Source organism: Tetrao urogallus (genome assembly GCF_951394365.1).
Source record: "Tetrao urogallus genome assembly, chromosome: 1".
In the NCBI taxonomy this organism is placed as follows: domain Eukaryota; kingdom Metazoa; phylum Chordata; class Aves; order Galliformes; family Phasianidae; genus Tetrao; species Tetrao urogallus.
In genome coordinates, this window is record NC_136813.1 from 130,013,420 (window position 1) to 130,029,276 (window position 15,857).

The 15,857-nt window shown below is 36.3% G+C and overlaps 1 protein-coding gene across 3 annotated transcripts in view; it reads right to left on the bottom strand.

Moving 5' to 3' along the window:
* The window catches only part of PLEKHA5 (pleckstrin homology domain containing A5), a gene marked incomplete at both ends in the record, with an annotated part of 163,758 nt that overhangs the window by 38,015 nt on the left and 109,886 nt on the right, over positions 1 to 15,857 (bottom strand). For all 3 annotated transcript variants that reach the window (XM_079546745.1, XM_079546744.1, XM_079546743.1), the window contains 4 exons: positions 2,586 to 3,053; positions 10,010 to 10,125; positions 11,090 to 11,190; positions 15,458 to 15,530. In XM_079546745.1, the coding sequence (XP_079402871.1) occupies positions 2,586 to 3,053; positions 10,010 to 10,125; positions 11,090 to 11,190; positions 15,458 to 15,530 (758 nt within the window). The remainder of the gene's footprint in view (positions 1 to 2,585; positions 3,054 to 10,009; positions 10,126 to 11,089; positions 11,191 to 15,457; positions 15,531 to 15,857) is intronic.

The window sequence follows — 15,857 nt, forward strand, 5'->3', positions numbered from 1 at the left end:
GAAATCTGAAGTCTGCATACTACTTATGTTTTAGAACATTTAGGAAGATAATGCATCCATCATTTATAGAATTGATCCACCGATGTCCTGTTGATACTTACATATAAATGCCCTTCCAGTCAAACCCAAAAAACAACTCTGGACAGTGCTTCAGCCTGGTAATGCTTTGCATGCAAAGGGACTGCCACAGGCAATTAAGCAGTCATACAGCCTGCAAGGTTGCAAACTCCTGCTGTCATAAATAGCTTCCTACTAGTGTTCCCATTAGAAGAAAAGTTTTCCATATGGGTTCACAGATTCAGTAAGAACACCCTCAGAGATGCTGGGAGCACTACTTGCTCTGGTGTGCGAGCTGGGCCATGTGGGAAAGAGACTGCTGCTGCAGTTTTGGAGGCTCAGTATTCACACTTATCAATACCTTCTGATCAAAACCTCAAAACATTCCTTTATCCTAAGGAATGAAAATACCAACTGGCCTAGAATATTCAAGCTTTATATGGGAACCAAGCAAAGGATGACAAAGCAACAATGAACAGCTGGCGCTGAGCAGCAGGCACTTACTGCTTAGGGCATGGTGGGGAGACAGAGGTCCCACCCTGGGCAAGCAGCATCTCAGCAATGCGCTTGGTACCAGGCGACCGTTCCTCTGTGTTTTAAACAATTGAGAAAGGTCTTACCGCAGCTAACCAGACCCTCGTCCTGAACTTTGACATAAACTGGAGCTTCTCTCTACTCTCAGCCATGAACTTCAGTTCTACTTAGACTCTCTGGCAATCTGAACAAACAAACAAACCAAAAAACCCCACACATTTTAGAGACATCACTACACATTAGAAATTCTGGTGGTTACTTAAGACTGCTTCCATGCAGAAGCAAAAGGGACAGCAAAATATTCTTTTTCTGCTTCACAGAAAACAGAATGGCTTGGGTAGGAAGGGACCTCAAGGATCATTAGCTCCAGCCCCCATGCTGCAGGCAGGCCTGCCAACCTCTACATTTAATGGTAGACCAGGCTGCCCAGGGCTCCATCCAACCTGGCCTTGAACACCTCCAGGGATGGGGCATCCACAACCTCTCTGGGCAGCCTGTTCCAGCACCTCACCACTCTCTCTGTAAAGAACTTCCTCCTGACATCCAACCTAAATCTTCCCTCCTTCAACTTAAAACCATTTCCCCTTGTCCTGCTATTATCTACCCTTTCAAGGAGCTGACTTGTTAAAGCTTGTCAGCTTTCTGCCGAGTTGCAATTCAAAGCCCGCTTGTGTCATCAGTGCCCCTCTTAAAGCAACAAGTGTCTCTATTATCAAGAACAAAATACTGTTAATTAGAGAATATTCTTAGTGGTTCTTCCCACTACAATAAATCAGTTCTAGGGTTCCGTGCTTGCTCACAATCAAAAAAAGGGCACAGTTCTTCAAATTTCTACCGTTTGGATGCAAGTTTTACCGTGCAATTTAAAAAATTTAATTGCAACAAGGAATTTTCTCAGTTCTCATTATGCAAGCATACACAATAAAATAAATGTCAGGTTGTGCAACTCACTCTCTGTAGTGCAGATTCAAACTTGAGCAAACTACTTACAATGAGTACTTCATGAAAAAACACATTAACTATTCCTAATTATATTTAATGAAAAAGTAAAGGCAGTGAGGAAGTTTTTAACCAGTTTTGGCATGTGTAAGACAAACTAGTGCAAATTTTTGCTGTTTTGCAAAAACTTAAGAAGTCTCCAACTATAATTCCACATTTTAGGAAAACAGATCTTCTGAATTTGGTTTTATCATAAGCTCTGCTATGTATCTATAGGTGAAGTTCCTAACTTTCAGCTCTTCAAAACATCTCCCCAAATATCACCCCATTATTTCTAATCTTATGTAATATTCATTACTATTTTTCAAATATTTTACTGCTAGAACAGCTTGTCTGTAGGGCAGCCTGGAAGCAGTGCCAGAAAGAGAAATAGCTATCAGCACAAGATTTAATATTGTCAATCATTTACATGCAATTTCAAAGCTTTGAGAATATGCACAGGAGCTCAATATTAGAACTGGGAGATGTTTATTTTCACAAGAAAAAGAAGCTATGAGCATCAAGTTAGTCAGTTTACTCTGACTTACTCTTAGGTAAAGCTTCTATCTCTCTCTTTATTATAGTTTGTTTAAGTTTGAAAACTGACTGGAATATTTTGGAAGCATTTTAGATAAATATCGCTAGAAGAATTTGAACATAAAAAACACAAAGGAACAGGGCACTTACATGAATAGATTCTAAGAAGGAAAAATAATTCTTATGATTGATATCACTCTGCTAGGACAGAGCTATTTCTCACACCCCAAAGGGTTTTCTGACCATTTATTAATAGCTTATTAATAATCATTCAGTGTTAATAAAAGGTGAACTTTAAATCTGTTCTGAGTAGGATTCCAGGCATTTTTTTGTAGTGAACAATGCATAATATGTAATATTGTTCTCTATAAGAATATTTAAATAATATGGATGGAAGAATAAAGCAAGTAGCCTGGATACTGGACTATTTGGTAGCAAGTCTAGTTAAAAAAAAAAAAAAAAAATTACACAGCACTTACCCTCTTGCTTCCTCCTCTTGCCCTTTTCCTCTTTGTATTTTAATCCACTGTTCCAACTGCAGCATTGAATTAGTTCTCTGCATAACTCGTTCAGACTCCATATGTGACTGAATTGCATTGTGCTGACCTCCATCTCCAGTATCTGCCAGGACAACACCAACAGCTTTATTCTCAGCTCCATTTAAATGAACTGGTCTGAAGTGTCCAGCCTGAACTGCAGTTATGGGTAGTGTCCTGTATTCTGATCCCAAAGGATTTAGCTTCACACTGTTAATTTTTGTTAATGGTTTATCTTGCCCAACTTTCTGGAATCCGTATTTTTCAGCTTCCAAAGCCTTCTTCTCTTCATTTTTGTTCACTTCTCTGTTTTTTTGGTTATTTTGTGCCTCTGGCTTAATTAGCACCCGATGGTTTGAAATATTATTGGCCTCTCGAGGTGGTGTATTTTCAGTGGTGAACCTCTCAACTCTAGAAAGGAATATACAACAAGCTGTAACATCAAGAAAACATTCATTTTTAATAATAATAAGAAAAAAAAGTGAATCTCCTTCATGTTTATCAGGGTAATTTCAGTGATCACTGTCCAGATACTTTAAACTACTATAATTGAGAAAAAAATCCAGGATGTATTTTCTCAATTATCAATGACAGCTTCTTTCTTTTTCTCTCTCTCTTTTTTCCCCCCTCACCCTCGATGCTTCTCTTTCTTTACTATTTTGAAAACAAATATTTGTAAGTTAGGGCAATTTTTTTTAAAAGACAGCTTCAAATTAATCCCCCTGATAAAATGTGCACTGAACAAGAGCAAAAAGCCAGACTCTGAAAAAGCAGATGTTTGGTTCCCAGAGGGCTGGACATTTAAACAGTGAAAGTAATCAGTAGTTTTCCAAAAGCCAAGGCTTCCAGAAATCAACAGCCTGAAATTCACACTGTTTTTAAAGCTATCTTTAAAAATGGTAGCAGACTACACTGCTGAATAGCTTATAATTCACGATACTGCATATAACAAGATCCATTTAAGAAAACAATTGTTCATGGTCCCTGGCATGAATTAGGTTTCTCTGGTATGCCATCTCTTCAGACATCATACATTTTATGAAATAACTGTGGCTTCCCTAAGTTTAGAAGGGAAGATAGCTGCTGACTGAGGAAACCATACCACAAAAATAATGATATTTTTACTGCTTTGGAGTACTTATACAAGTAAAGAATGTATATGGTTCAATTAACCATTTTCCTTTTAAAATTTCAGAATGTCAATAAGCTGTATCTTTTTCATCCCTGGACATTATCTGAACATCCAGCTCAGACAGTGACATTTTTTAGTGTGATGTACTAGAAAAAAAAAGAACAAAAAAGCTGAAACTTTTTGGTCAACATTTTTGGGAATGGAAGGAAGTATTTGTTTTAAGATTACATCTCTTTATAAAACCAAACATTCAAAGAATAACATTTCATTTTATGATGTTAATTTTTCCAAACTTTTTGCATCCTTTTGGGGAGAAAACATTATTCATCATTTCAGTTGGGTCCTGTTCAAGCACCTGATCTGTGTGTAGAAAGATCATCATGTATACAAATGCCCAAGAGCACAAGACCACTATGAAAAGTGATCTGCTTCTAAGTAACTACACTCACAACAGTAAGCATTTTTGCTTAACCAGACTTGAACATGAGGCCAAAACGTATAACAAGTCTACACTTCCTTGGCATGTTGTTTAAGCCATGAATTCCCAATTCCCAACTGCAGTAAATATATAAAGGACAGAAGACTGTAATGTCCTTATAAAACATTATCCACAATTAATAAAGCTGACTGTTTAACTTTATAAGCACCTTCCATTATCAGACTATGATAGAATCATCACAGAATGGCTTGGGTTGGAGAGGCTCTTAAAGATCTTAAAGATCATCTAGTTTCAACCCCCCTGCTCTGGGCAGGGTCACCAACTGCTAAACCAGGCTGCCCAGAGCCACATTGAATCTCTCTTGCTATGAATACTCAGTGATGTGAAGGGGATCAAGAACTTATTTTATAAGTACACCACTTCAAACAACAGCGGGACATCAATGTCTGCTGCACCTTGTATTCGAGTTTGTGTGAAATACACAGTAAATGCTAAAATTTCTGCCAGTGATAGACTGTAGAGAAATCTTAATGTACAACCAGTTTCTACATAGAAGGGGAGGACACGCCCCCAAAAACCAAGCCTTAGCATGGTGTTCTATTCACATTATCATGCTGGAGATGCTAATTGGAAAAAAAGAAAAAAATCACAACATTTTTTTCCTATCACTTGTTGCTATGGTTATACGCAGCAGAGATAAGTATTTCAATTTTGACATTCTTTCTCATGATCCTTCTCATGGTGTGACATTCAAATTGATAAAAATAGACTTTGGGGCTTGCCTTTAACTCTGTGCATCAGATCAGACAACATAGCAAGAGATCTCTTTCAATAGCAGTTGTTGCAACCAAAAAAGAAACATCAGAAACTAGTATGCAAAGAAATAGAAATTCATATTTATGCAAATGTCAGAAATAGAAATCCATATTTATTTGTCTCCATGTTTGTATGCAGCTCTCAAAGGTTTTCAGCAAGGCTTGTGGGATATGTTTTGAGGATGGAAGAGGAAGAAGGCAAAAGAGAATGAGCATCAAATACATATCAAATACAGTTTCATACTGTATACAATTTATTGATTTCTACTATAAAACAAATAATATGTAGGGAACGGTTCTATGAGGAAAAATACTATTTTCAGCTATTATAAGCAAATATTATAAACAAATGCAAAATTCTAAAACAGATGACGGGGTTATGTAGTCAGTTATCAGACAAACATGAGGATGGCACTGTCAGTAAGCCCCCGCTGTGGATGTTGTTATGCTAACAAGTGGTTTTTTGGCAGCTTAGCTTATGCTGTTCAGGGAGAGTAACTACAGGAGAAGAGAAAAATCTTCTCTCAGTACACGGTGCAGCGCTCAAGAGGAAGATACAATGGCTCTAGCACACACAGTTAACAGTGAGAGTGGAGGAAAATCATGCTCAAATGACAGAGCACAGAGAAATAAGCATTTGGGATAGAGTGGGCTAGTGGATATATGCATGGATATTAACATCCGCAAACACAAGCAAGCAGTCAGTACTACAGACACAACTTGAGTGCAGTCTGCAGTGATATGACAAAGAATGAGTACAATGTTTTGCTAATCCAGACAGGTTATTTGAGATCATATTTGGAGTGATAAGCTTAGGCAGTTCCTTGCTCATTACAGTATTTCTTGTTATGATTTTGATGAGTTCCTCAGTATGTTATAAAATCTGAATTTACTATGTAGGTAAAATAAAAACAAAAACATTCAGAAAGGAGTAATTATAATTAAGTCAATAGGAGTAATTACTATTTGTCCTTTCCTGCAATTATACATCAGAAGGGAGCTCTTCTACTTCAAGCTGCTGATCAGTTCCAAATGAAATTATTCTATTTTTCTCACCTCCCATTTCTGTATTATATGGTTCATTATATTTGGAAAGTAAGAGAATATCTGATGGAAAATCTGACAAAAATAACCCAAACAAATGTTTCAAAGATCTGTTTTATCTTTTTTTTCTAAGGAACTCTCGTGCTCAAAAAAAAAAAAAAGAAAAAAGAAAAAAAAAAAAAAGAAAAAAAAAAAAGAAAAAAAAAATCAAGACATATTCCAGCTCTCTAGTTATTTAAACCTGACTACTGGGATGGTACTACAAGAGTACTGTAAATAAGGAAGTCCCTTAATTTCTAGATTAAAAGAACTATACTGTTAAAACTTTGATTTATTACTGGGCAATCTATATTAACAAGAACAGAAAAGTGGTTCAGTTGGGTTACAGAGTAAGTTTCTCCAGACATGGTATCATAAGCAACTTAGTCTGTTGGAAAACTTTGCTCAGTCTCACACTAGAACTTCTAGAAAAGACAGAATGGAGAGCCAAAGGCATTGGCTGAATTTTTGATTCAACTCAAATAATTCATTCTTAAATCCATGTGCATGCCAAACTCTAGGTTACTTAAGAATGAGGTAATACCACACTAATTCTTAACAGATTCTTACAGGGAAGTATTTCTTCTGGGTATAAGATCACACCCTGCTAGATGGTCCATTTTAAGAACTGGCCTGATAGCTAAAAGGTGGACTCTTTAGAAAACAGATGTCTGGGAGATTTTTTTCCTTTTTATAGTTAACAGACCTGAAAATTTTAGGGACTTCAATGGTCTTGAAGTATATTACTAACAAACCTTTCAAAGAGATCAAATTTCTTGGTTTTTGTTTTGTTTTCTTTTGTTTTGTTTTGCCTGAGTTAAAACAACAGGGTAGTGTTACAGACTTGCTTTTCCTGTTTCTAACACTTGTTTTGTCTGTCTGTAAGCCCATTCATCTAGATAACCAGGCAGGAAACTACTGATTTTGCTGTCAAGTGTTTTTCTACTATTTCAGCGTGTGCCACTGTGATTCACCAAGGACTAAGATAAGCAACTGAAGCAACGCAAGGCAGATAGCAGGAGCATGTAGCTGGATGAAAAGCAATAGATAAGCTTAGCTATACTGGGAATCCCCACTGTTTGCCTGTACACTCTCAAGCATTTGAAATGGGCAGACATTTGAAACGGGCAGACATCAGTGTTGGAATAGGCACTGCAGCTGTGAGAAGGGGATAGGAGCATGACCAAACATTTAGGGAAGCTGAAATGTCCTTAACTGCCATGGGCTGCACATCAGTCATACTAAAGCAATCACGGAACCACAACCTAGAAAGAATGACTATCTCGTGAAGCTGGACCAACTGTTGAGGGCAAGCTTACTGCGTGTCTTGATAGGCTTTGAGGCAGCAAGTGTGACGGTACAGCTACAGCAATAAATCGAATAAAAGAGTGAATGTTTACAGCAACATTTTAATTTCATTTGTTCCTCATGTTAAAACAAATATCACAAATCATACTGTATAGCCCTTGTTAGTACATTTTAATTTGCTAAATATGCTTTGTACAACATTGGCTATCGCATGAGAGACTATGAAGACACTTACTAAGGAGGTTCTGTCAGAATATTTTTTCCAATTCTTTTTTTTCTTTTACTGTAAAGATATGCATTCAAATATTCAGTCTTGTAGTACTTCACCAACCAAATGAAGGTCCTTCCATTAGTTCAGAAAGTTTCAGAGTGGCACATATCAATATTACTCTTCCTACAGTGTTTACATATCCGGGATAAGATTTTTGTTTGAAGTGAAGTGGGACTAATTTGGTTTAGCCATTTTTCTGTAAGCTATCACCAGCTATCTGCAATACACTTATAATGCAAGGCAACATTGAGTTTTAAATTTAATTTATTATTGACTAAGTTAAATGAGATATTTTGTCATACGATGTGTTCATTATTTTAAGTGCAATGGCTTTCAAAAAATTCTCAATCAGGAACTTAAAAGGTAAAAATGTTACCATCAAAAAAAGCATCAACCTGCTTACACTCTTATGCCTCTCTGCTTATCCTTTCTGCCACATCATCCAAACAAATGGTGGGTTACAGGGCACAAAACAAAACATGTTTATGTACAGTATGAAATCTTACATACTGTACATATAAGATAGCTGTCATTATTGTAATTGAACCTTACCACTCCTCATTTCTACAAGCTGAAATGTTTTATCTTCTGTATTTTATGGAAAATAGACATTATAGCTGACAGACTGGTGTGCTATTTTTTCCAAAGTGCGGAGAACAATGTTTTTTCTGTTAATCTATTACACTACGCTGTCCAATGCTAAGAATGAAATACTTCATATACTATTTGTTTACTTAAAAGATATTAGACAGCTAAGGTTTCAGACTGATGATTAAAATTTGTCACTTAAACACTTCATAGGTGCCAATTTGGAAGTGTTCCCTGTTTATTTTAACTGCCTGAATGTCCCACAGATTGATTTGAGTAAAAGTTCCAGTACATTTGACTGAGAAGCTCACAAAACACTATAACATCTAAGATTACAACTGTCTAATCATTCTGTTTTCCATTTCATGCTTCTACCAGTACCACATCAGAATACAGAATGCAGAAATGGCAGGACAAGTTAACGGCAACAACTTACAAAATTGAGGCAAAATTTAGAAAGACTGCATCTATTTTGACAGATGTAATGTGCTCAGATAGAAATTGTAACCTTCTCTTTATTTGGTACCTATGTTTATGGGTTTTAATTTATTTTTATACTTAAGATTTCTCAGGATTGCTGTCACTCATTTAGCTCCAGCATAGAGGGACCTAAGGGAGTGCAGAAGTAAATCATGTGAGAGCAGCCATCAGCAACAATTTCTGTGCCATCAATAACAAGGAGCTTTTAAATTTTCTACTGATGAGGTTTCCATTACAGATGTCACGAAGCTGGCCCAAGGGATCACAATGAGAAAGAAAACAATTTTTACTGGGCAGATAGCAGCAGGCAATACTCAGTTTCTGAGAATGCCTGGCTTCCAGTGATGACTCACTTTTTATTATCAACACATGGACATATAAAAGATAAGTCTCCTGAATAGGTAAGTATAATTTTAATAACAGCATGATGAACAGGAACATGCAGAACCATCAGTGGAACTGTTTCATTTGACAGAAGCTACAACTGTGAATTTCATACTTAAGACACATAAAAGACAAAGACTACCACCAGTTAAGATATTATAGAAGAGAAGACTCTGGGGAAACCTCATTGTGGCCTTCCAGTACTTGAAGGGAGTGTATAAATAAACAAGAGGGGGTATGACTGTTTACATGGGTGGATTGTGATAAGACAAGGGGGAATGGTTTTAAAATGAGACAGGGGAGGTTTAGGTTAGATATTAGCAGGAAGTTTTTCACACAGAAGGTGGTGACGCAGCGGAACAGGTTGCCCAAGGAGGCTGTGGATGCCCCATCCCTGGAGGCATTCAAGGCCAGGCTGGATGTGGCTCTGGGCAGCCTGGTCTGGTGGTTGGCAACCCTGCACATAGCAGGGGGGTTGAAACTAGATGATCTTTGAGGGCCTTTTCAAACCAAGCATTCTGTGATGACTCTATTGTTCTTCAGTGAGAAGGGCACAGTAAATCAAAGATGCCTGCACACAGCACTTGCCATTAATGGTGCTTTCTCTGATGCCATAGGCTAAAAGAACTTGTCAGCTTTTTCCTCCTCTGGCCTCTTACACTCAAGGCATCTGTATTCATAACAAATCTGCAAAATTTTATCCAATATTGTTAAATTAGTAGGAATTCTTTGACAGAAAGAGTAATCACCTCAGATGATTTATGTTAGATTTTAAGTTCTATTTTAAGGCGGTCTCTTCATTTAAATAAGTCAAATTAAACAGGAGAAAAAGGTATACAATTCCTCTGTTTTATGAACCTACATTACCTTTTCACCGGCTCTGTCTGCACAAGTGCTGCATCTGTCATGGCTTTCATCCACAACTCCATTTCCTTTCCTGTATCTGTGCAGAAATAATATGTCCTCATGTTTGGATGAGCTGCCTGATTGGAAATGACATGGTCATTGCAATAAAATATAAGATTCTGTAAAAGAAAAGAGGCAAATTATTTTACTATATAAATACTGTAATTTCTTTTATAATAAAATTTCTGAAAATTATATTGTCAGAAAAAATATCTGAAGAAATATTTCAGTGTTATGTTTCTGCTTCATTGTATTTGTATTTTCCAAATAATGGTCTACAATATTCAGTCATAGCTGTCTCTTCATTAACGCATCTGAAAAAAGACCCTTACAATTATTGGTTCTATTAAAAACAATCTCAATTATTCATTAATGTAAATTAATATAGTTAATTAATGTAAATAAGACTTTGGCATAGATTTTTTTGCCATCTTGATGATACAGTAAATTTTAGTTTATACTCACCACATTAAATAAAAGATGTGCTGCTTAGCAGGTCAAATGAAGAACCAAAAGGAGCTCATAAAACACAAAAAAAGCCAAGAGAGAATACTTAGTAAGTGATTTATATAATAATTAAAGATTAGCTGTGAAACGCTCCTAAAAGTGATTCATATTTGTGATTTAATTAATAATAAAACATTATTTTTATTTATATATAAAGATACATTGTATCTAAATAACTACAAAACTTTTCATTTGTGGGTAAGCTTAGTTGTGGATGCAGTTTACATTTCTAAAACACCCCACAGCATTTAAGAGCAATGAACTAAAAATAAATGACTAGTAACACATGATATTTATCCATTTTCATACTCTAGTAACCATGTCTGTATTTAAATCAGACTAAAAATGTGAATCCTCTGCTACCATATTATGTAAAATACAATCTCAGAAGCTGTTTGTAAATACTTTTTTTTTTTTTTTTTTTTTTTTTTTTTTTTTTTTTTTTTTTTGCATAGCAACTCAGTAAAATGAGTTCTGATCACTAGGTTATTGTGTTTTCAGACATAAAATAAAACAAAAAATTGATTTTCTTACTTTAAAGGCATATTTCCGGTTAATATGGTCCTCAGGAGAAAGCACAGATATCTGAAAACTGGGTAGAAGTATGCTACCTAGTATTCCTTCTTCTTTCTCATCTGTGAATAAATACTCTTTGATTAGAGAAACAAAGTATTTTGATGCATAATACTCCAACTCAAACACTTAAATGAAAATCTCTATTTAACAACACATGGCCAGTAACAAGAAACTTACTGGCTCAGCTGAACACGAGCCAGCAGTGTGCCCATGAAGCCAACAAGGTCAACAGCATCCTGGCTTGTATCAGAAGGCAGGATGTAGCCAGCCAGCAGGAGCAGGGGGATAACTGTACCTCTGTACTCAGTCTTTTTGAGGCCACACCTCAAGTACTACGTTCAGTTTTGTGCCTCTCACTACAAGAATGATATTGAGGCCCTGGAGTGTGTGCAGAGAAGGGCAACGAAGTTGGTGAATGGTCTGGACCACGGGTCTTAGTGGGAATGGCTGGGGGAACTGGGATTGTTCAGTCTGGAGAAGAGGAGGCTCAGGGGAGACGTTATTGCTCTCTGTAACTACCTAAAAGGACACTGTTGTGAGGTGGGATTTGGCCTCTTGTCCCATGTAACTAGCAGTAGGACTAGATGGAATGGCCTCAACTTGAGCCAGGGGAGATTCAGGTTGGATATAAGGAAAAATATATTTTCCAAAAGAGTGGTCAGGCGCTGTAAAGAGCTGCCCAGGGAGGATGTTGAGTCGCCATCCCTGCAGGTGTTCAAGAAACATTTGGATGTGGTGCTAAGGAACATGGTTTTGTGGGGAAATATTGGTGGTAGGTGAATGGTTGGACTAGATGATCTTGGAGGTCTTTTCCAACCTGGGTGATTCTCTGATTTTGGAAGGAAACACATTGGAGAATCCCAAAACCAGATCCATTTGTTACGCAGCTATCTATACAGGTTTGTATGATCTTGTGTGTGGCCCAAAAAGACTGCTCAGCACAATGAAATCAATCTAAGCCATCTGAATATGGCCACTTTTGACATCTTCCTCCAAGACGGACAAGTATAAGAAAACTCTTGAAAGTGCCAATTTTGTAGAAGTTTAAAGACATGATCTGTCTCATAGAAAACACCATAAATAGCTTCACCTGGAGGTTTTTCCTGTGGATCAGTGCTTAACTGTATAAGACTTCAAAACTGAAAAGGAGAAGGAAATTAAGCCTCTAATTTGGTGGCAGGAGCAATACCTGAAATCTATTGTCTACTCAGTAGATCTGCACATTCTTCTAACCATTCACTCATACTGGGCGTATGAAGCTAGGAAATTGTTATAATTTCCCTGAACACTTTACACTCAATTACATTCTATTTGTATGAATAAATAACATGTCAGATCATTTGCAAAACAAACAGAAACACCCTTTTCACTGAACCTTGTTTTATATACAATTTAAAGAAAATGACTTGTAAATAATAAATTGACATTTTAATTGGAAGCCACAACCAGCTCTCAAATCCAATTATGCCTTGATAAAGGAATAACTGGATGCAATTCACAAAGTCAATCTTAATTGCATTTCAGACAAAGAACTGCAATTCACATCCTGTATCTTAGAAGATCTTCTGATAAAACTTCTCTCAGTTGAAGACACTGTCCAATACAAATGTCATGTATCTATGAAATTAAGATGAAAAACTGATACTTCAAGTTGTTTCAAGCAAAGAAAATTAATGCCGTTACAATTAGAAGATTTATAGAAAAATATAACAGCACAGAAGAACTGTGGATTCAAATGTGGATTTGAGAATCTTCTCTTGATCCTCATCTACTCACTAAATTCTGAAAAGCTGCATCTTTCGCTGAAGTTACTGATAAAGGAAAAGTTCTATCTAGATATACTAGCATTACATGAGATGTTAGATGTAAAAATTATGCTGTCTTAGATAGCTTTTTAACTGAAGAACTTAGTATAAAAACATTTTGATTAAGAGATAAAGATGAAATGCAAGAAGACTTTCAGATATACTCAACTGTCTACTCATATTCATGCCTGAAACCAGGCTCCTCCCTCCAAACATTTTCTAGACACACACAAAGGAATTTTGCTGTTTTTTTTCCCTGTTCCAGAATGTGTGGCAAAGTTAGGGCTTTCTACTTTATTTGGACCACTTTTGGGGGAGAAATATTTTCTTCTGCTGTTAGACTACACCTGAACTTGTTTATTACCATGTCACACACAATAGTGTCACATAAAAGCATTAAGCATTTTTGTTGCACTTAACAGCTATGTATCTGGAGGACTCTGGTCTTTGCTAAAACATAGTGCTACATTCCATTTCCGGATTTTTAAAATCTGTTTCCCATCAGAACAGCTTTTATCTACACGTTATACTGCCCCAAACCCATCTTTACTTGTCTGCTGTGCGTGAATAATTCAAGGCAAAAACAGCAGATCTTCTGTTCAGTTCAAAGGTCTTCTATTTGTTGCAACAATAACCTTCTGATCTGAGAGCAAGCAATCTTTTATCCTCCAGTGAAACAGAAAAACAACATTCTCTACGCTCTGGAAAAGTGCAGTCAAAAAATGTAGATGAAAATCATTTTTCATCTACAAATTAAATCTAATCATTAGCTGCTAACACTGTAACACAACCATAAATCTTCAGTAAGATTTACTAACATAAAAAACAAAAACAAACAAACCAAAACAACAACAAACCAGTAACTACAATCAGGCAACCAGAAATTCTGTTTGGAGTCTAGGAGCACTCACCCCCTTTCTATTTTGTCAATACCTGAGAGACAATTAATACAAGAACTTACAAGCACCGGGTCTAAGTGTCTATTCTTTTGCTTTAATATTCTAGCTATTTTGAATACTTTTAAGACTCACTGTGTATCAGTTTAGTGAGTTTGTAAGCTTTAACTGCTTTCTAGTAAGTGTGATAATTAAGTTTATCTTGTAGACAATTTAGACTGCTTGTATTTCAGCTTATGTGGTACATTACAATGCAGAAAAGGAAACAGATTATAGAGCTGCTTGGATTTACTTTATTTATTGTTGAGATTTTTTCAATCTTTGATTTGCAATACTTTAAGTCAATTTAATCTGTTCACCACCAAATGGCAAAGCAGCTCTTTCTTTAGAACCTTTGGAAGAGAAAGCTTGGGGACTTGTTTAAAATCAGAAAGCTCCATAAGAAAGCACAGAGTACTTAATGACCACTTGCTTAAATGCAGCATAATTGAAGCACAATTGATGCCTCTATGATTGAAATTACAGCTTAATTTTCACTCCACAACTGTTTATTTACCAACATATGTGTTTTGGATAAAGAAACAAAGCCTAATGATTATATTTCAGTAATTCAGAATTTGTTAACTAAAATGGTCACAAAGAACAAGCTTTTATATTTCATGACCTATTAGTCTTGTTTAGCACAGAAAAATGCTGCTCTGAATGGAACAGCATCTTAATTTCATCAGTCACTGCTTTCAGGGTTATTAGCATCAACACTACTTACTACTAATTCAAAAGTCTCCTCATAAGCTGAAAATCTCTCTCATCCTCCACAAGACTGCAGATGGCCTTCATTGCTCATTTTCCTCCATTTTGCCAAGCTTTACACTCCTCTTTGCTCTCAGCCTCCTTTAAACTATTATCAATGTACACCTTATTTAAGAACTGAATGCATTTCCATATGCACAAGTCCTATTTATTTATCCTCTCAGGAGCACTATAGTTAATAATCTGTAATGATGAAGAAACCAATTTTCTAACATACACATATGCTCAGACTCAAATTGTAACCAGCTAACTTTTCCCTGTAAAATACACTGATGTAGCTACTTAAAGGTACTAATTATTTCTACTTTGTTCCAAATACAGCAGAGACTTCTACTCATGTGGAACTTGACAAAATTTCACTTTGTAAGTATTCTTGAGCACTGATTAGATTCCCAAAAGGCAAATATATCCTCTATATCATTCCAAAGGCAAAGCTTTGGCCCCTCTCCACTATTCCTTTCATATCCCCATTTCAGTTAATTAATTTGCATGATAAATCAGATTTAACTTGGCATATTTACTTCTTAACAACAGAAGTAGTGAGACAACTAAAACTCATCATGTGAACATATTAAAAAGGTGGCTGCGAATGGGTTTGCCCTTTGAGCATTCCTGACAGGCAGGAAGCAATTACGTGAAATTGCTAATTAAGAAAGGAAAAGATAAAAGTAACAGGCCTGGACATTGGCAGCTATACAAGTATTTGATCCATTAAGTCAAGTAGCAGCTTCTTTTTTCCTATATTTGAGTAATATGTCAAAATCTATCTGCTTGCAGTAGAATTGGCAGGCAAGCCTTTCCTGAATGGAACTTACCCCTGTAATAGAAGAGGCACAGATCTGAGAGCACAAACCACCGCTTCTTCCACAACTTCATTCCAGTGCTGTCCTGTATTAATAAAAGCAATCACATAAGTAAACGGTAAACGGTTCACAAAGTAAACTGGGTACCACAAAACTGGAGTGGTGCGTTGTTCATTTTCTTAGCTAAGTCTTATTTTAAGTATCTTTGATTTTTCACTGCAGAACTGACACTGCAAATCATGACGATAACGCCAGGGAGCCTGATCTTAACATAAGAGAACGGATGAAACGAGAGCCCATTATCTCATAATGCTAGAGCCCAAAATCTACACTAAGGAGTAGATCTAAACTTTTTGTTTATTTTATTTTTAAGTGCATGAGTAATTATAGTACTTAAAAAGACACCCTTTGT